At 34.6% G+C, this 13,563-nt stretch overlaps 1 protein-coding gene across 2 annotated transcripts in view; it reads right to left on the reverse strand.

Moving 5' to 3' along the window:
- SMC4 (structural maintenance of chromosomes 4) overlaps nt 1-13,563 on the reverse strand; it is a 42,780-nt gene that overhangs the window by 20,104 nt on the left and 9,113 nt on the right. For both annotated transcript variants that reach the window (XM_029939963.1, XM_029939965.1), the window contains exons 6-10: nt 10,086-10,250; nt 9,703-9,830; nt 2,831-2,971; nt 1,733-1,883; nt 276-440 (exon numbers count right to left, since the gene is read on the reverse strand). In XM_029939963.1, coding sequence (XP_029795823.1) covers nt 276-440; nt 1,733-1,883; nt 2,831-2,971; nt 9,703-9,830; nt 10,086-10,250 — 750 coding nt within the window. The remainder of the gene's footprint in view (nt 1-275; nt 441-1,732; nt 1,884-2,830; nt 2,972-9,702; nt 9,831-10,085; nt 10,251-13,563) is intronic.

Below are 13,563 nucleotides of genomic sequence, written 5' to 3' on the forward strand. Positions count from 1 at the left end.
TTCCATGTTTTTACAGGTGTGAACTAATTAAGAGAAGACAAAAAACTATTTGACGGAATCAAATAGGGGCATTTCCTGCCTCCACCATAAATTCTCACTTAACTTTTTTAAGACGGGAAAGTAGAAAACAAAAAGGGAAGAGCCCAAGCTATTTTTAGGAATGTTAGATATTAGAAGTCCAGTATTTTTTGTTCAGTTTTTACTATTATTACACAAAAACATTCCTCAAATTAAAAAAGTCACCTAAATAAACACTGACTGATAAACAATCTTACTTCTTTTTCTTTCTGAAGCCCTTGTGTTTCCTGTTTAAGGCTATCCATAACTTCTTTCAATTTTTCTTCCTCTTTCTCTTTTTCCTTCTCAAGGGCACTATTTCGAGTTGTTGTCTCAGTTATGATCTTCTCACTCTTGGCAGGTACACTTTTAAATTCTTCAACCTATGATTGTAAAACAAATTAAACTTGGAGGAGCATGTGCCTTTAGGCTATCCAGTATCATCAGTATTTGGCTTATTCAAAAGCATTTCTCAGTATCCTCTAAGTCTTTTGTGGTTTCCTTCATAATTTGACTTGAATGAGCTTTTAGCAAACACTTTCTTAACCATTTACTGCAACTTCTGTGCTCTTAATTTAACAGTAAAGTTAATTCTATGAATTCTTCATTTGTTATGGAATGGAATTCTCTCTTACTGGCCATCAGGTCTTTCTTCCTTCTGAAATTTCCTAAACTGTCCTTCATGGTATACTGCAATTTACCATAAATTACTTTTATACCCCCTGGTCTCCCTGCAATCCTAAAATCTTTTGCAACGTTACCCTTCCAGAGTCATCATGTAGGACTAATAGCCTTATTCCATTAATACCTTTTGGTAATAACCACTTACTGACATTTGATGTCTGAAGATTAATACCTCTATAAAAGTTAGTTGGCTTAGACTATCCAATTTAAACATTACTCTCAAATCCATATTGGTTTATTTGAATTATCTAGTAACAAGAGTTCAACATTTCCCAAAATGATGACCCTTAAACACTGATTCACACAAGGTTTATTCACATATTGAGCAGAAAGTATTTTTTAAACAAATGCATCTGGAAAAATACAACATAAAGCAGAGCCCTATAATAAACTACCAAGTAATTATATGGTACAAAGCCATTTTTTGGGGAAAGGACTTATAGGTCCTATCTATTAATATCTGTTAGTTATGAAAATAGTTTGAAAGACTCCCAACTGATCATTAGGGACTGACTCCTAGGAAGTAATGCATTCTGGTCCAAACCTCATTTTTAAAATCTCAGAATAGCTAATCAACCCTCTAGATTTTTGAGTTTCCCCTTCCCTCCTTTCCAAGAGAGAACTCCTATTCTGATACTTTCTTCTTGATTTTTGTAGGAGGCCGGTAATATTTTTAAAATTTCAAAATACATAACCAAAAACATCTCTTTAAACCATCACAAGAAAAAGACATAACAGAAAAGAGTTGGTCATTTGATAAGTGTTTTCCCAACAATGTATGCCACAGAAACAAACTCTAAAATTCAAAGGTAATGAATGCAAAATTTACCTTTGGAGAAAAAAAAAAAAGTGACAATCAGAGATAAGTCCTGAAACACTTAATATTCAGAATACCAATGCATTTTCTTAAAAAAACGAGGGAGGGGCACATCCATGAAAAATAAAATTAGATCTTATATTTATATGAAATGTAGATTCTTTCAAAACCTACCTTCTCTTTATCTTTTTGAAGTTGTTTCTCCAGTTTCTTGGCTTTACTTGAAGCATGTTTTAATTTTTCTCTAACTTGAACATCTTCCAAATCTAGCTGTGTAAATTTTTCTTTGTTTTCCTCAATAAATTTTGTAATTTTATTCAGTTTCCTAGCAAAGAAAGAGAATTATTAGTCACTATTTTAGATATTCATTTATTTCAAAGTCATGCTACATGCTCTGCTTGGGACACTGCCTCTGTAAATGTGTCTAAGCTCTTAAAAGGTATGATTCTAGAGCTAACCATTTTCAAACTGGCCCTCTCCTCCCACTAAATCTGAGGGACCCATCAGATGTGATTAAGAGAGTTGCTTTGCCTTTCTAAGCTGGATGGGAAATAACTACATTTCCTGGTTACTATAAAGTCAAGATATAGAAACATTTTACCATAAGTAAAACTCATTTTAAACGATTAAAAAAAATCACATAGGTAAGATATTGGTGTCACCAAATACTGACATACAGAAAGGTCACGACATTACTTAAAAATAAAATCTATGTAGAATAACCTAATTCTACCTCAATTGGATGTGTGGTCTGTTTATTCTTAAGACAACTAATCTGCTGGGCTAAAAAACTTTTCTGTATTATTGTGTTCTGCCACTAGGAGGCAGCATCTTATGTTATTTTAAGACCACTGCTGGGCACTCAAAATTTGTAATGATCACTTGGATGCAGGGCAATTAAGTTTTTTATTTTTTATTTGAAAAAGGAGACCATTTTAATGTTTTTTTGATTTATTTTTGAGAGAGAGAGGAGGGGCAGAGAGAGACCAAGATAGAACCTGAAATAGGATCCAGGCTCTGAGCTGTCAACACAGAGCATGACGTGGGGCTCGAACTCACAGACCATGAGATGATGACCTGAGCTGAAGTGGAACACTTAACTGACTGAGCCACCCAGGCACCCCTGGCAAATGCATTACATTTATGTGCTGGCAGAAAGTTTATATATGTGTGTATGCATGTATATGTATGTATACATACACACACACACACACACACATCAAAACACGATCTCAACCTCAACACCGTTAGTACTTTCCAAAAGATTATTACTTTTCTACATCTTTTACAGCTTTATTCTTAGCTTTCATTTCATTTGATAGTACATTGCTCTTCTCATTAATTTCTTTGGTATCTTCATGAATCTTTTCCTTCTGAGTTTCCATTTCAGCAATTCGTTTCTGTAGATCATAACTAGAAGTAGAAAAAAAAAATCAGAGATCCTAAAATGCCATTTCTAAAACTATATAGTAACTTGTAGTAAAATCAGTGCTTTCTAAACTATTCTTAACTACAATTAGTTTACAATTTATTACCTAGGACTACAGAGTGAGGCACAGAGGGTGCTGCAGAACAGATCTAATTCAGGGTCAAAGCTAGGATTAGGAAAATAGGTTCCATATAGACAAAATTAGATCCGCTATTACATGCATTATAGAAAATGTATGCGCAGAACTATTAAGTATGTTAATAAACACTTGTGAATCCACCTCCCAACTTAAAGTAGAATACTTAAAAGTCAACTTTAAGGAAAGGTGGCAGAGTAAGAAGGTCTTAAGTTCACTTTGTCCCAAGGCTACAACTGGATAACACCCTTATCAGTGGAAACCCAGAAAATGAGGAAACACTCTCCACAGCTACATGTAGAGAAGAGGCCACACTAAAGAGGGCAGGAGGGGTGGAGAGGTGGTTGGGGCTAAAGGAATGATAGGGGTGCTGTGAGCATGAAACAGGGAGAAAAACAGACCCTCACACCAAGAATCCGAGGCATGGAGAAGACAACTCTCCATTTGGCTTTGAAAACTAGAGGGGACTAATTTTGAGAGTTCTTACAATTAGTGTGATATCACACCTGGAACTTTACAAATCAGATGGGAGGTTGAGAGGAAACCCTTAAAGAGAAAGCACAACAAAAAGTCCCATGGAGACAGAGCATAGAAGCAACAGTTTGAAAGACTAGAGTACATGTGAAGGAAATTTACTAATCCCTCAGAGCATGTGCTGGAGAGGCAGGTATATTAAGTAAACTTTTCTAGGAACAAGAGAGCTGGCAGGCACTATTTTCTCCTCTATCTCCCAGCCTAGATATAGGCACATTTACATGAACAAGTGCAGTGCCAATACTCTCCACCTATCTTGCAAAGAGCTTGCCCAACCTCCGCCCCTCTCCACCCAACTCTCCTGCAGTCCTGCCTGCCCCCTCTAGGTTGCTCTTGGCCAGAGCCTATCCAAAGGGGCGCCACAAGCCTGGCAATGTGCAAGCAGCACAGACAGGAGCCAGCACTACTCCAAAGCGCCACCTGTCCTGAGGAGAGGAGAAGATAACCACACACACCAGTCTGACTGAGCCTCAATAACGAAAGCTTCTCAAGGGACAACAGGGAAAAGTATCTTGCAGTTTGGTGCTACTGCATCTCTAGCAAATGCCTGTCTGACTCCACTCAAGTGGCCCTGGACTGGCCCACTTAACAACACAGGGAAGAAACCTTGACTAACAGGCAGAATGAGCCATTGCACATGACTGAAGGCAAATGCGGCTCCACCACAACAGTGGGGTACATGCAACACACATAGAAAATAACCCTGACGTGCCAAGTTCTGGTGAACAAGGGAAACTGCATTTCAGGACAACTACAGGACCTCTTCTTCATAAAGCCACTACTTTCAAGAGCAGAAGATGTAGCTGACTTTCTAACACAGAAACACAGAGAGTTGGACAAAATGAGGAGACACAGGAATATGTCCCTGTGAAAGAACAGGACAAAATCACAAAAGAGCTAAACAAAACTGAGATAAACAGTATGTCTGATAATTTAAAGTAATGGTCATAAAGATCCTAACTGGACTTGTGAAAGAGGAGAGGATCTCACTGAGACCCTCAATAAAGAGACAGAAAACCTATAAAAAAGCACCAAAGATGAAGAGCTCAACAACTGAAATTGAAAATACACAAGAGAGAATAAATAGAATAGAGGAAGCAGAAGGATCACTGACCTGAAGACAGAGTAATGGAAAGCAATCAAAGTGAAAAGGAGAAAAAAATAGTAAATGAAGAGACTTAGGGAACTCAGCAACAGCATCAAATATAATATCCATGTTATAGGGATCTCAGAAAAGGGGGCAGAAACTTCACTGGAAGAAATAATAGTGAAAACTCTCTAGATTTGGGGAAACAGAAATCTAGAGCCCCTCAAAAATAAACCCAAGGAGGTCCCCAACAAGACACATAGTAATTAAAATAGCAAAAAGTAATGATAAGAATGTTAAAATCAGCAAGAGAAAAGTTACATAAAATGGAAATCCCATAAGGCTATTAGCAGATTTTTCAGCCGAAACGACAGGCCAGAATGGAGTGGCATGATATATTCAAAACATGCTGATGGCAAAAACTGGCAGCCAAGAAAACAATCCAGCAAGGCTATCATCTAGAACAGGAAGAGAGACAGTTTCCCAAAATCAATTAAAGGAATTCATGACCACTAAACCAGCACGACATGAAATGTTAGTAAGAGAAGTGTGAAGTATAAAAGCAGGAAATTAACAATATCTCTGAAAACCAGTCAAAGCATTCACAAATTAAAAAGATGTAAAGTATGACAGCATATACACAAAAGGTGGGAAGGAGTAAAGAATGGGTGCACCTATGTGACTATTAACAGAGGCTGCTATATGCATAAGATGTTATATATAAAACTTATAGTAACCACAAATCAAACAGATATGCCAAAGGGAAAAAGAGAGAGAGAGAGAAGGTATTCCAAGTATATTAATAAAGAAAGCTGGCAAATTGTGAGAGAGCAAGAAAAGAACTAGAGAAACAACCATAAAACAAGTAATAAAATGGCAATAAGCATGTATCTGTCAATAAGTACTTTGAATGTAAATGGACTACAGGCTCCCATCAAAAGACATAGGGTGACAGAATGGATAAAAAAGCAAGGCTCATCTACATGCTGCCCACAAGAGATCCATTTCAAACCTAAAGACACAAGCAGATTGAACCTGAAGGGACAGAAAAGCATTTATCATTCAAATGGAAGTGAAAAGAAAGTGTTAGCAATACTTGTATCAAACAAGACAGATTTTAAAACAAAGACTGTAACAAGAGACAAAGAAAAACACTATATAATCCAACTTAAGGGAACAATCCAAGGAGAAGATACAACAATTGCAAATATTTATGCATCCAACACTAAGCACCCAGATACATAAAGCAACTGTTAACAAACATAAAGGAAGTAATCATGGTAATACAGTAACAGTAGGAGACTTTTAACACCCCACTTAATCTATCCACTGATGTAAAAAAAAAAATCCACAAGAAACAGTGCCTTTAAAAGATACACTGGACCAGATGGATCTAACAGATGTACTTCTAACATTCCATCCTAAAATAGCAGAAAACTTTTCAAGTGCACCCAGATCATTCCCCAGAATTGGTCACAAAACAATCCTCAATAAATTAAAGATAGAAGTCAGACCATGCATCTTTTCTGACTACAACACTATAAAATCAGAAACCAACCACAGGAAAAAAATCTGGAAAGAACACAAATACATGAAAGTTAAATAGCATTCATTAAACAATGAATGAATCCACCAAGAAATCAGAGAATTAAAAAAAATATGTGAAGACAAATGAAAACACAATGGTTTCAAAATCTTTGGGATGCAGCAAAAGCAGTTCTAAGAAAGAAGCTTAGAGTAATACAGGCCTAGCTCAAGAAGCAAAAACAATCTCAAATCAACAACATAACACTAAAAGAACTAGAAAAGAAAAAAATCAAAATCAGTAGAAGGAAATAATAAAGATTAGAGTGAAAAACAAACAAAATAGATCAATGTAAAAACAAATGGATCTATGAAATCAGGAGCTGGCTCTTGGAAAAGATCAATGAAATTGATAAGCTTTTAGCCAGACTTATCAAAGAGGGGACTCAAACATAATCAGAAATGAAAAAGGAGATATAACAATCAACACCACATACAAAGGACTGTTGAGATATTATGAAAAAAATTATATGCCAACAAACTGGACAGCCTAGAAGAAACAGATAAATTCCTAGAGACATAACCTCCTAAAACCGAAGTAGGAAGAGGTAGAAAATCTGAACCAGACTAATATCAGTCATGAAACTGAATCTGTAATTTAAAAAAACCCCAGGAAACAAAAACAATGAAGTCTAGGACCAGTCTCACAGGTGAATTCTACCAAACACTTAAAGAGTTAATACTTATTCTTCTCAAACTATTCCAAAAAACATAAGATGAAGGAAAGATTCCAAATACATTCTATGAGGCCAGCATTACCCTGATACCAAAGCCAGATAAAGACACTACAAAAAAGAACTACAAGCTATGATCTCTGATGAACATAGGTTAAAAAAAAAAAAAAGTACAACATAATATTAAGCAAACCAAATTCAACAATACATTTAAAAAAGTCACTATGATCAAGTGGAATTTATTCCCATGATGCAAGGGTGGTTTAATATTTGCAAATGAATCAACATGATACATTATATAAATAAGAAAAAGGATAAAAAACACATGATCATTTCAAAAGATTCAAAAACAGCATGTGACAAAGTATAACATCTGCTCACGATAAAAGTCTTCAACAAAGTAGGTCTATAAGGAACATGACTCAACATAATAAAGGCGTTATATGAAAAACCCACAGCAAACATCTTAATGGGGAAAAACTTGTCCCTTAAGTTCAGTTATGTCCACTCTCACCACTTTTATTCAGATAGTACTGGAAATCCTAATCACAGTAAGCAGACAAAAGAAGTAACAGGCATCCAAATTGGTAAGGAAGATGTATAATTTTCACTACTTACAGAAGACATGATATTATATACAGATTATCTTAACGGACTCTACCAAGAAACTACTAGAAGCAATAAAAGAATTCAGTAAGATCATAAGATCAAAATCAATATATGCAAAATCAATGTATTTATGCACTAATAATGAAGCAGCAGAAAAGAGAAACTAAAAAAAAAATATCAATCTCATTTACAAGTGCACCACAAACTAAAATACCTGGGAATAAACTTTATCAAGGAAGTGAAAGACCTGTACTCTGAAAACTATCAAACAGATGAAAAAAACTGAAGATGACACAAACAAATGGAAAGAGATATCTCATGCCCATGGACTGGAAGAATACTGTATAAATGTCCATACTACCCTAAGCAATCTATAGATTTAATGCAAACCCTATCAAAATACCCACAACATTTTTCAGAGTAGAATATTCCAAAAATTTGTATGGAACCACAAGACTCCAAATAACCAATGCAATCTCGAAAGAGAACAAAACTGAAGGTATCACAATCCCAGGTTTCAAGATATATTACAAAGCTTTAGCAATCAAATCAGTATGGTACTGGCACAAAAACAGACATATCAATGAAACTGAACAGAGAGCCTAGAAATAAATGCCTGCTTATATGGTCAATTTAATCTCTAAGAAAGGAGGTAAGAACATGCAATGGGAAAAACACAGGATCGACAAATGGTACTGGGAAAACTGGACAGCTATATGCAAAAGAATGAAACTGCATCACTTTCTTATACCATACACACAAAAAAACCTCAAAGGGGATTAAAGACCTAAAACCATAAACTTCTAGATGAGGGCACAGGCAGTAATTTTTCTGACTTTGGCCATAGCAACACTTTTCTAGGTATGTCTCCTGAGGGAAGGGAAACAAAAGCAAAATTAAACTATTGGGAAGACATCGACATAAAAAGCTTCTGCACAAAAAAGGAAACAATCAACAAAAATAAAAGAGAACCTACTGAATATGAGAAGATATTTGCGAATGACATATCTGATCAATGGTTAGAATCCAAAATAAAGAACTTTATACAAGTACTTATACCAATCATCACTATAACCAAGTAGACATAAACATATTTCTCAAAAGAAGACATCCAGATGGCCAAAAGACCTGTGAAAAGACGTTCAACATCATTCATCAAGGGAATGCAAATCAAAACCACAATGAGATATCAACCTAACATCTGTCAGAATGGCTAAAATCAAAACCACAAGAAATAACAATGTTGGCACAGATGTGGGGTAAAAAGGAACACTCGCACTACTGGTGGGAATGTAAACTGGTGCAGTCACTGTGGAAAACAGTATGGAGATTCCTCAAAAAACTGAAAACCAGAATTACCATATGAACCAGTAATTCCACTACTGCAATTTACCCAAAGTATATGAAAACACCAATTTGGAAAGACATATGCACCTCTATTTATATTGCAGCATTATTTACAAGAGCCAAACTATGGAAGCAGCCCATCAATAGATGAATGGATCAAGAAGATGAGGTGTACGTATACACAATGGAATATTACTCAACCACAAAAAAAGAATGAAATCTTGCCATTTGTAATAACATGGATGGATTTAGAGAGTATTAATAGTAAATGAAATGTTAGAGGAAGACAAATTTATGATTTCACGCATATGTGAAATTTAAGAAGCAGACACAGGGAAAAAAGATAAACCAAAAGAGATTCTTAATTATAGTGAACTGATGGTTACTCAGAGGGGAGGTGGGTGGAGGATGAGAGAAAGAGGTGAAGAGGATTAAAAGTATACTGATCATGAGGAGTACAGAGTATAAAACTGTTCAATTGAATTTAAAATTGTTGAACCACTACAGTGTAAACCTGAAACCAATATAATAGCATGGTAATTATACTGGAATTAAAATCATAAAAAAATAAAACCATTAAAAATTAAACCAATTACTATTAGTACTACGGTATAAAATTAATTTAACATATTCATTCCAAAACAGTTTTAAGAATCTTTTTCTACTTCAGTCTATTTTCTGTAATACAGAAAAAAAAGGCTTAATGTCAGATATTAGTAAAAATTGATAAACTAATATACTTACATGTAATATTGACAGACATGATTCTTTTTTCTAAAGATTTCATTTTCCAAGGTAAGAAATTCAATGGCTATGTTTTTCTCTCCTTCTAAGGCATCCTTTTCCTTTTCCACCAGCTTAACTCTGTTTAACTACAATAAAGTGTATGAATAATTCAAATATATTTCACATGTACAATCTGAATTTCAAATATACCAAATGACAAAAATATCAACTATATTAATAAAGAATTGTTGATTTAAAGGTCTATAGGAAATATAAAATTCAATCTAAAACAGTAAAAATTTATTCAATAGATATGATTATAAATTTAATATTTGACTCAGTAGAATTTGTTTAATAAACAAAACAGTTTGATTTGCAAGAACAGTCTATAGAAGATTTACCTTCTCTCCTCGGTGTTCATTCAATATTTCAACTCTCCGACACAAGACTTTAATAGGCTCATTTAGCCGTCCACAACCAATTATATCTTCTAAATATTCAAGCATACCCTCATCATGTTCAGTCTGGCCTTTTGGCTTCATCATAGCGATTTGTTCAACTTCACCCTTAAAAAAAAATGTTGTATTACACATTCACTGTATATGTTTAGCTACAACAATCTTAAGTGAGAATTAGGAACAATTAAATACTAACAAACAAACAAATGATATAAACCAGTAGCTTAAAGAGATTTAATAAGATACAAATAAAAATGTTTTCTCCACTGATGTTGAGTCTTCATTTTCACTGGTGGTAAAAAATGTATATTTATACTCCCTTACATAAACTTTTACCAAATTATAATATACATTCACATACACGTATACAGCCAAAGAAAGATTCCCTATGTTAAACTTTCATTCAATATAAAAAAAATAGAAGTATTAACATTTCTATAAGGCAAAACTCAGCAAAGTATTCATATGACCTACAATTACTTGGCAACATTATCAGTTGTTAGTAACATAATTAGAGCTCCTAATCTAAAACAAAGAATTCTCAAAAAGATCCTTCATGGCTTAACTGTAGTAAAAATCCTGCCCCAAGATGATGTATTCTCAAGTTTTCTCTATAAACCTGGGGTTATTAGTTCCTCAACTGCAATTTATAAGGATGTCTCAAACTCAATGTTCTCAAACCTTCTAAAAACAAGACCATTAAATAAAAAAGGAAATTACCTATTTCTCATGGTATTAAGACAAGAAGATATCCAACTGACTAAAAACTAATGAAAATTCCTGGTACATATGAAATCAGAAAACTTTTATTCGCAATCATTAATATAACAGCTTTGAAGTGTGATTAAAACTCTTAGATTAACATTATATATTTGTATTTATGCAATTCAATTACAGAGAAGAATTTCCCCCCATCAGTAACCTTTAAGGCTGATTGCCAGGCAGCCATTTAGTTTCATGTGGAGAAAATTTTGTCTGAACATGCTCAGGCAACGTGCTGCTACTTTAGTTCACATGAGTGCTTGTACTATTACAACACAAGAAAAGGAAGAGGCAAGTAGAAAAAAAACCCCAGATGCCTTTATTTCAGCAAAATAGCAAAGGTGGAAAAAAAAAAAAATCAAGAAAAAAAAACACACACAAAACGCTTATTACTTCCTCAATTTAAATATTCAAAATATTTAAATATGAATACACCTCAAAAACGTGGGGGTAATGATGAAGAGTCAAAGTTACCAAAAACTCCCAAATACATATAAAGTAAAAAACAAAAGAAAAAAAAGGGGAACAAACAAAAAACAACAAACTTTGGGGCTCCCAGCTAGCTCCACTGGTAGAGCATGCAACTCTATCTCAGGGTTGGGAGTTCAAGCCCCATGTTGGTTATAACAACATATTTTAAGCATATTTAAAAAACAGAACAAAACAAAAAACCAAAACACAAACAGGGGCACCTGAGTGGCTCATTCGGTAAGCATCTGACTTTGGCTCAGATCATGATCTCACGGTTCAGGAGTTTGAGACAGCCCCTCTCCCACTCCCTCAGACATACTCTCTCTCAAAAATAAACATTAAAAAAATCCACACACAACAAAACCCCAAACCCAAAACAAAACAAAAATACCCCAAACTTAAAGATAAAACAGCTCACCTTAAATCTTATCATTAAAAGGCATTAACTTTTAATATTTTTACATATTATCACTCTTCTGTAGTTTGAAAACACAACAGAACATGATTATCAAAAACAAAGTAAAATGCTATCCAAAGAGCTTGTTTTTTCCCTCTATAACCTTCAATTATGTATAAATTAGTGTTTCAAACTAAGTTAGTGTTTAATCCAACAGGGCAAACACCAGCCATTGAAGAAGCAGAGCCTTACTCAAAGCTTTTAACTAGGCAGGGTTAAACAACAGCAACTTAGGGCTGGATATTGTTTGTTGCAGGAAGCTATACTGGGCATCACAGGGTGTTTAACAGCATCTCTGACCTCTTACACACACCAGATCCTAGTAGCATTCCCTTCCTTCCTCAGCTGTAACAACCCAAAGTGTCTCCAAACAATGATCGGTATCCCAGGGACAGAGATACAAAACTACCCCCAGCTGAGAACCACTGATGTTGAGGTATTAGTTTAACTCTTTTGGGTTTACAATCCAAACAAAAAAATAGGACACTTGATACTACATCTTAGTCAGATGGACATAAAGTATTGCTTAAGTATACATTTTTCAAGTAGCCAGAAGTTAGGACTTAGTGTAGCAGTTTACATTGACAAAAAATATTCCTAAAGGCATCACACTTTTCCTGGCCGAATTACTTGCTCAAGGGTGGAATAACACTATTAGGAAACTGCCTAGATTTGGGTAAAGCAGAATAGTTGCTTCTTTTTGGGTTACGTATTCCTCCCTAGTTACAATGATTAATATACAGCTATGATTTCTTTTCATTCTAACAAGGCTGCATTTCACACTTCATTCACAGTCAGTTGAAAATAAAAATACTTAAGACAAGGACATATTTGAACCAAAATAGTTCCATTACAAATGCCACATAACACTGTTTTAGATTGCTATAATGGCACTCATTTTTATTTCAACCAGAAGTTGTCAGATTCATATTACTGCTTCAAGTTATTGGAATATTTAGGCCTCTACCTGTCATTTGACTATTAGGATTACTGTAGTATTCCAATTACAACCTGGAACCTTTCTTATGGGTCTGTTCTTTGCTGTCCTTTGCCTGCCTTATCACCTGCTACCATCTGCTTTCTTCTTTTTCCATTTTGTATATACCTTGTGAGTTCATGGGTCTGTGCCTGGAAGACCCTTCTTTTTTTTTTTTTGCACCTCCCCCCCCAAAATACCTAACTCGAGTGAAATTATATAGTTTTACCTTAGGGTAATAAGCTCCATACATTTCAGAAAAAAATTTAAATCATCAACATAAATTCAAAGTTTAAGGCTCTAAATCATAAATAATGGTAGCATGAAGACACAAAGTTTCAAGTTAGCATCTAGCACTAGCATCTGAAGTCTGCAAAGTTTTATAGGCCTCCATAGTTATCTCTAGTTTCTTAGTTTCAGTAGATTTAATAAAACTTTTTACTACAAACGTCCTATGGTTTTAAATATATTAATATTGTATTAAAGTCATTAACCAACCCTGTGAAACATCAACTATGATTTTTAAGAGTGACACAAAAATTGCAAACATATTTCAATATTTATAATACCAAGGGCTTACATCTTAACTTACTACAGCGGGTGACAAATCAGGATATTGTGATTCAGTTACACCATTCTTAGATAATCTAGTTTACAAAATATAGCTTAAAAATCTGAGAAATAGTGATGCTCTTTATTCTTCTTCAAATGGAATCTAAATTTTAGTAAGCATGAACCACAAGAAACTCAAGTAC

Source organism: Suricata suricatta, chromosome 5, assembly GCF_006229205.1.
Source record: "Suricata suricatta isolate VVHF042 chromosome 5, meerkat_22Aug2017_6uvM2_HiC, whole genome shotgun sequence".
Classification (NCBI taxonomy): domain Eukaryota; kingdom Metazoa; phylum Chordata; class Mammalia; order Carnivora; family Herpestidae; genus Suricata; species Suricata suricatta.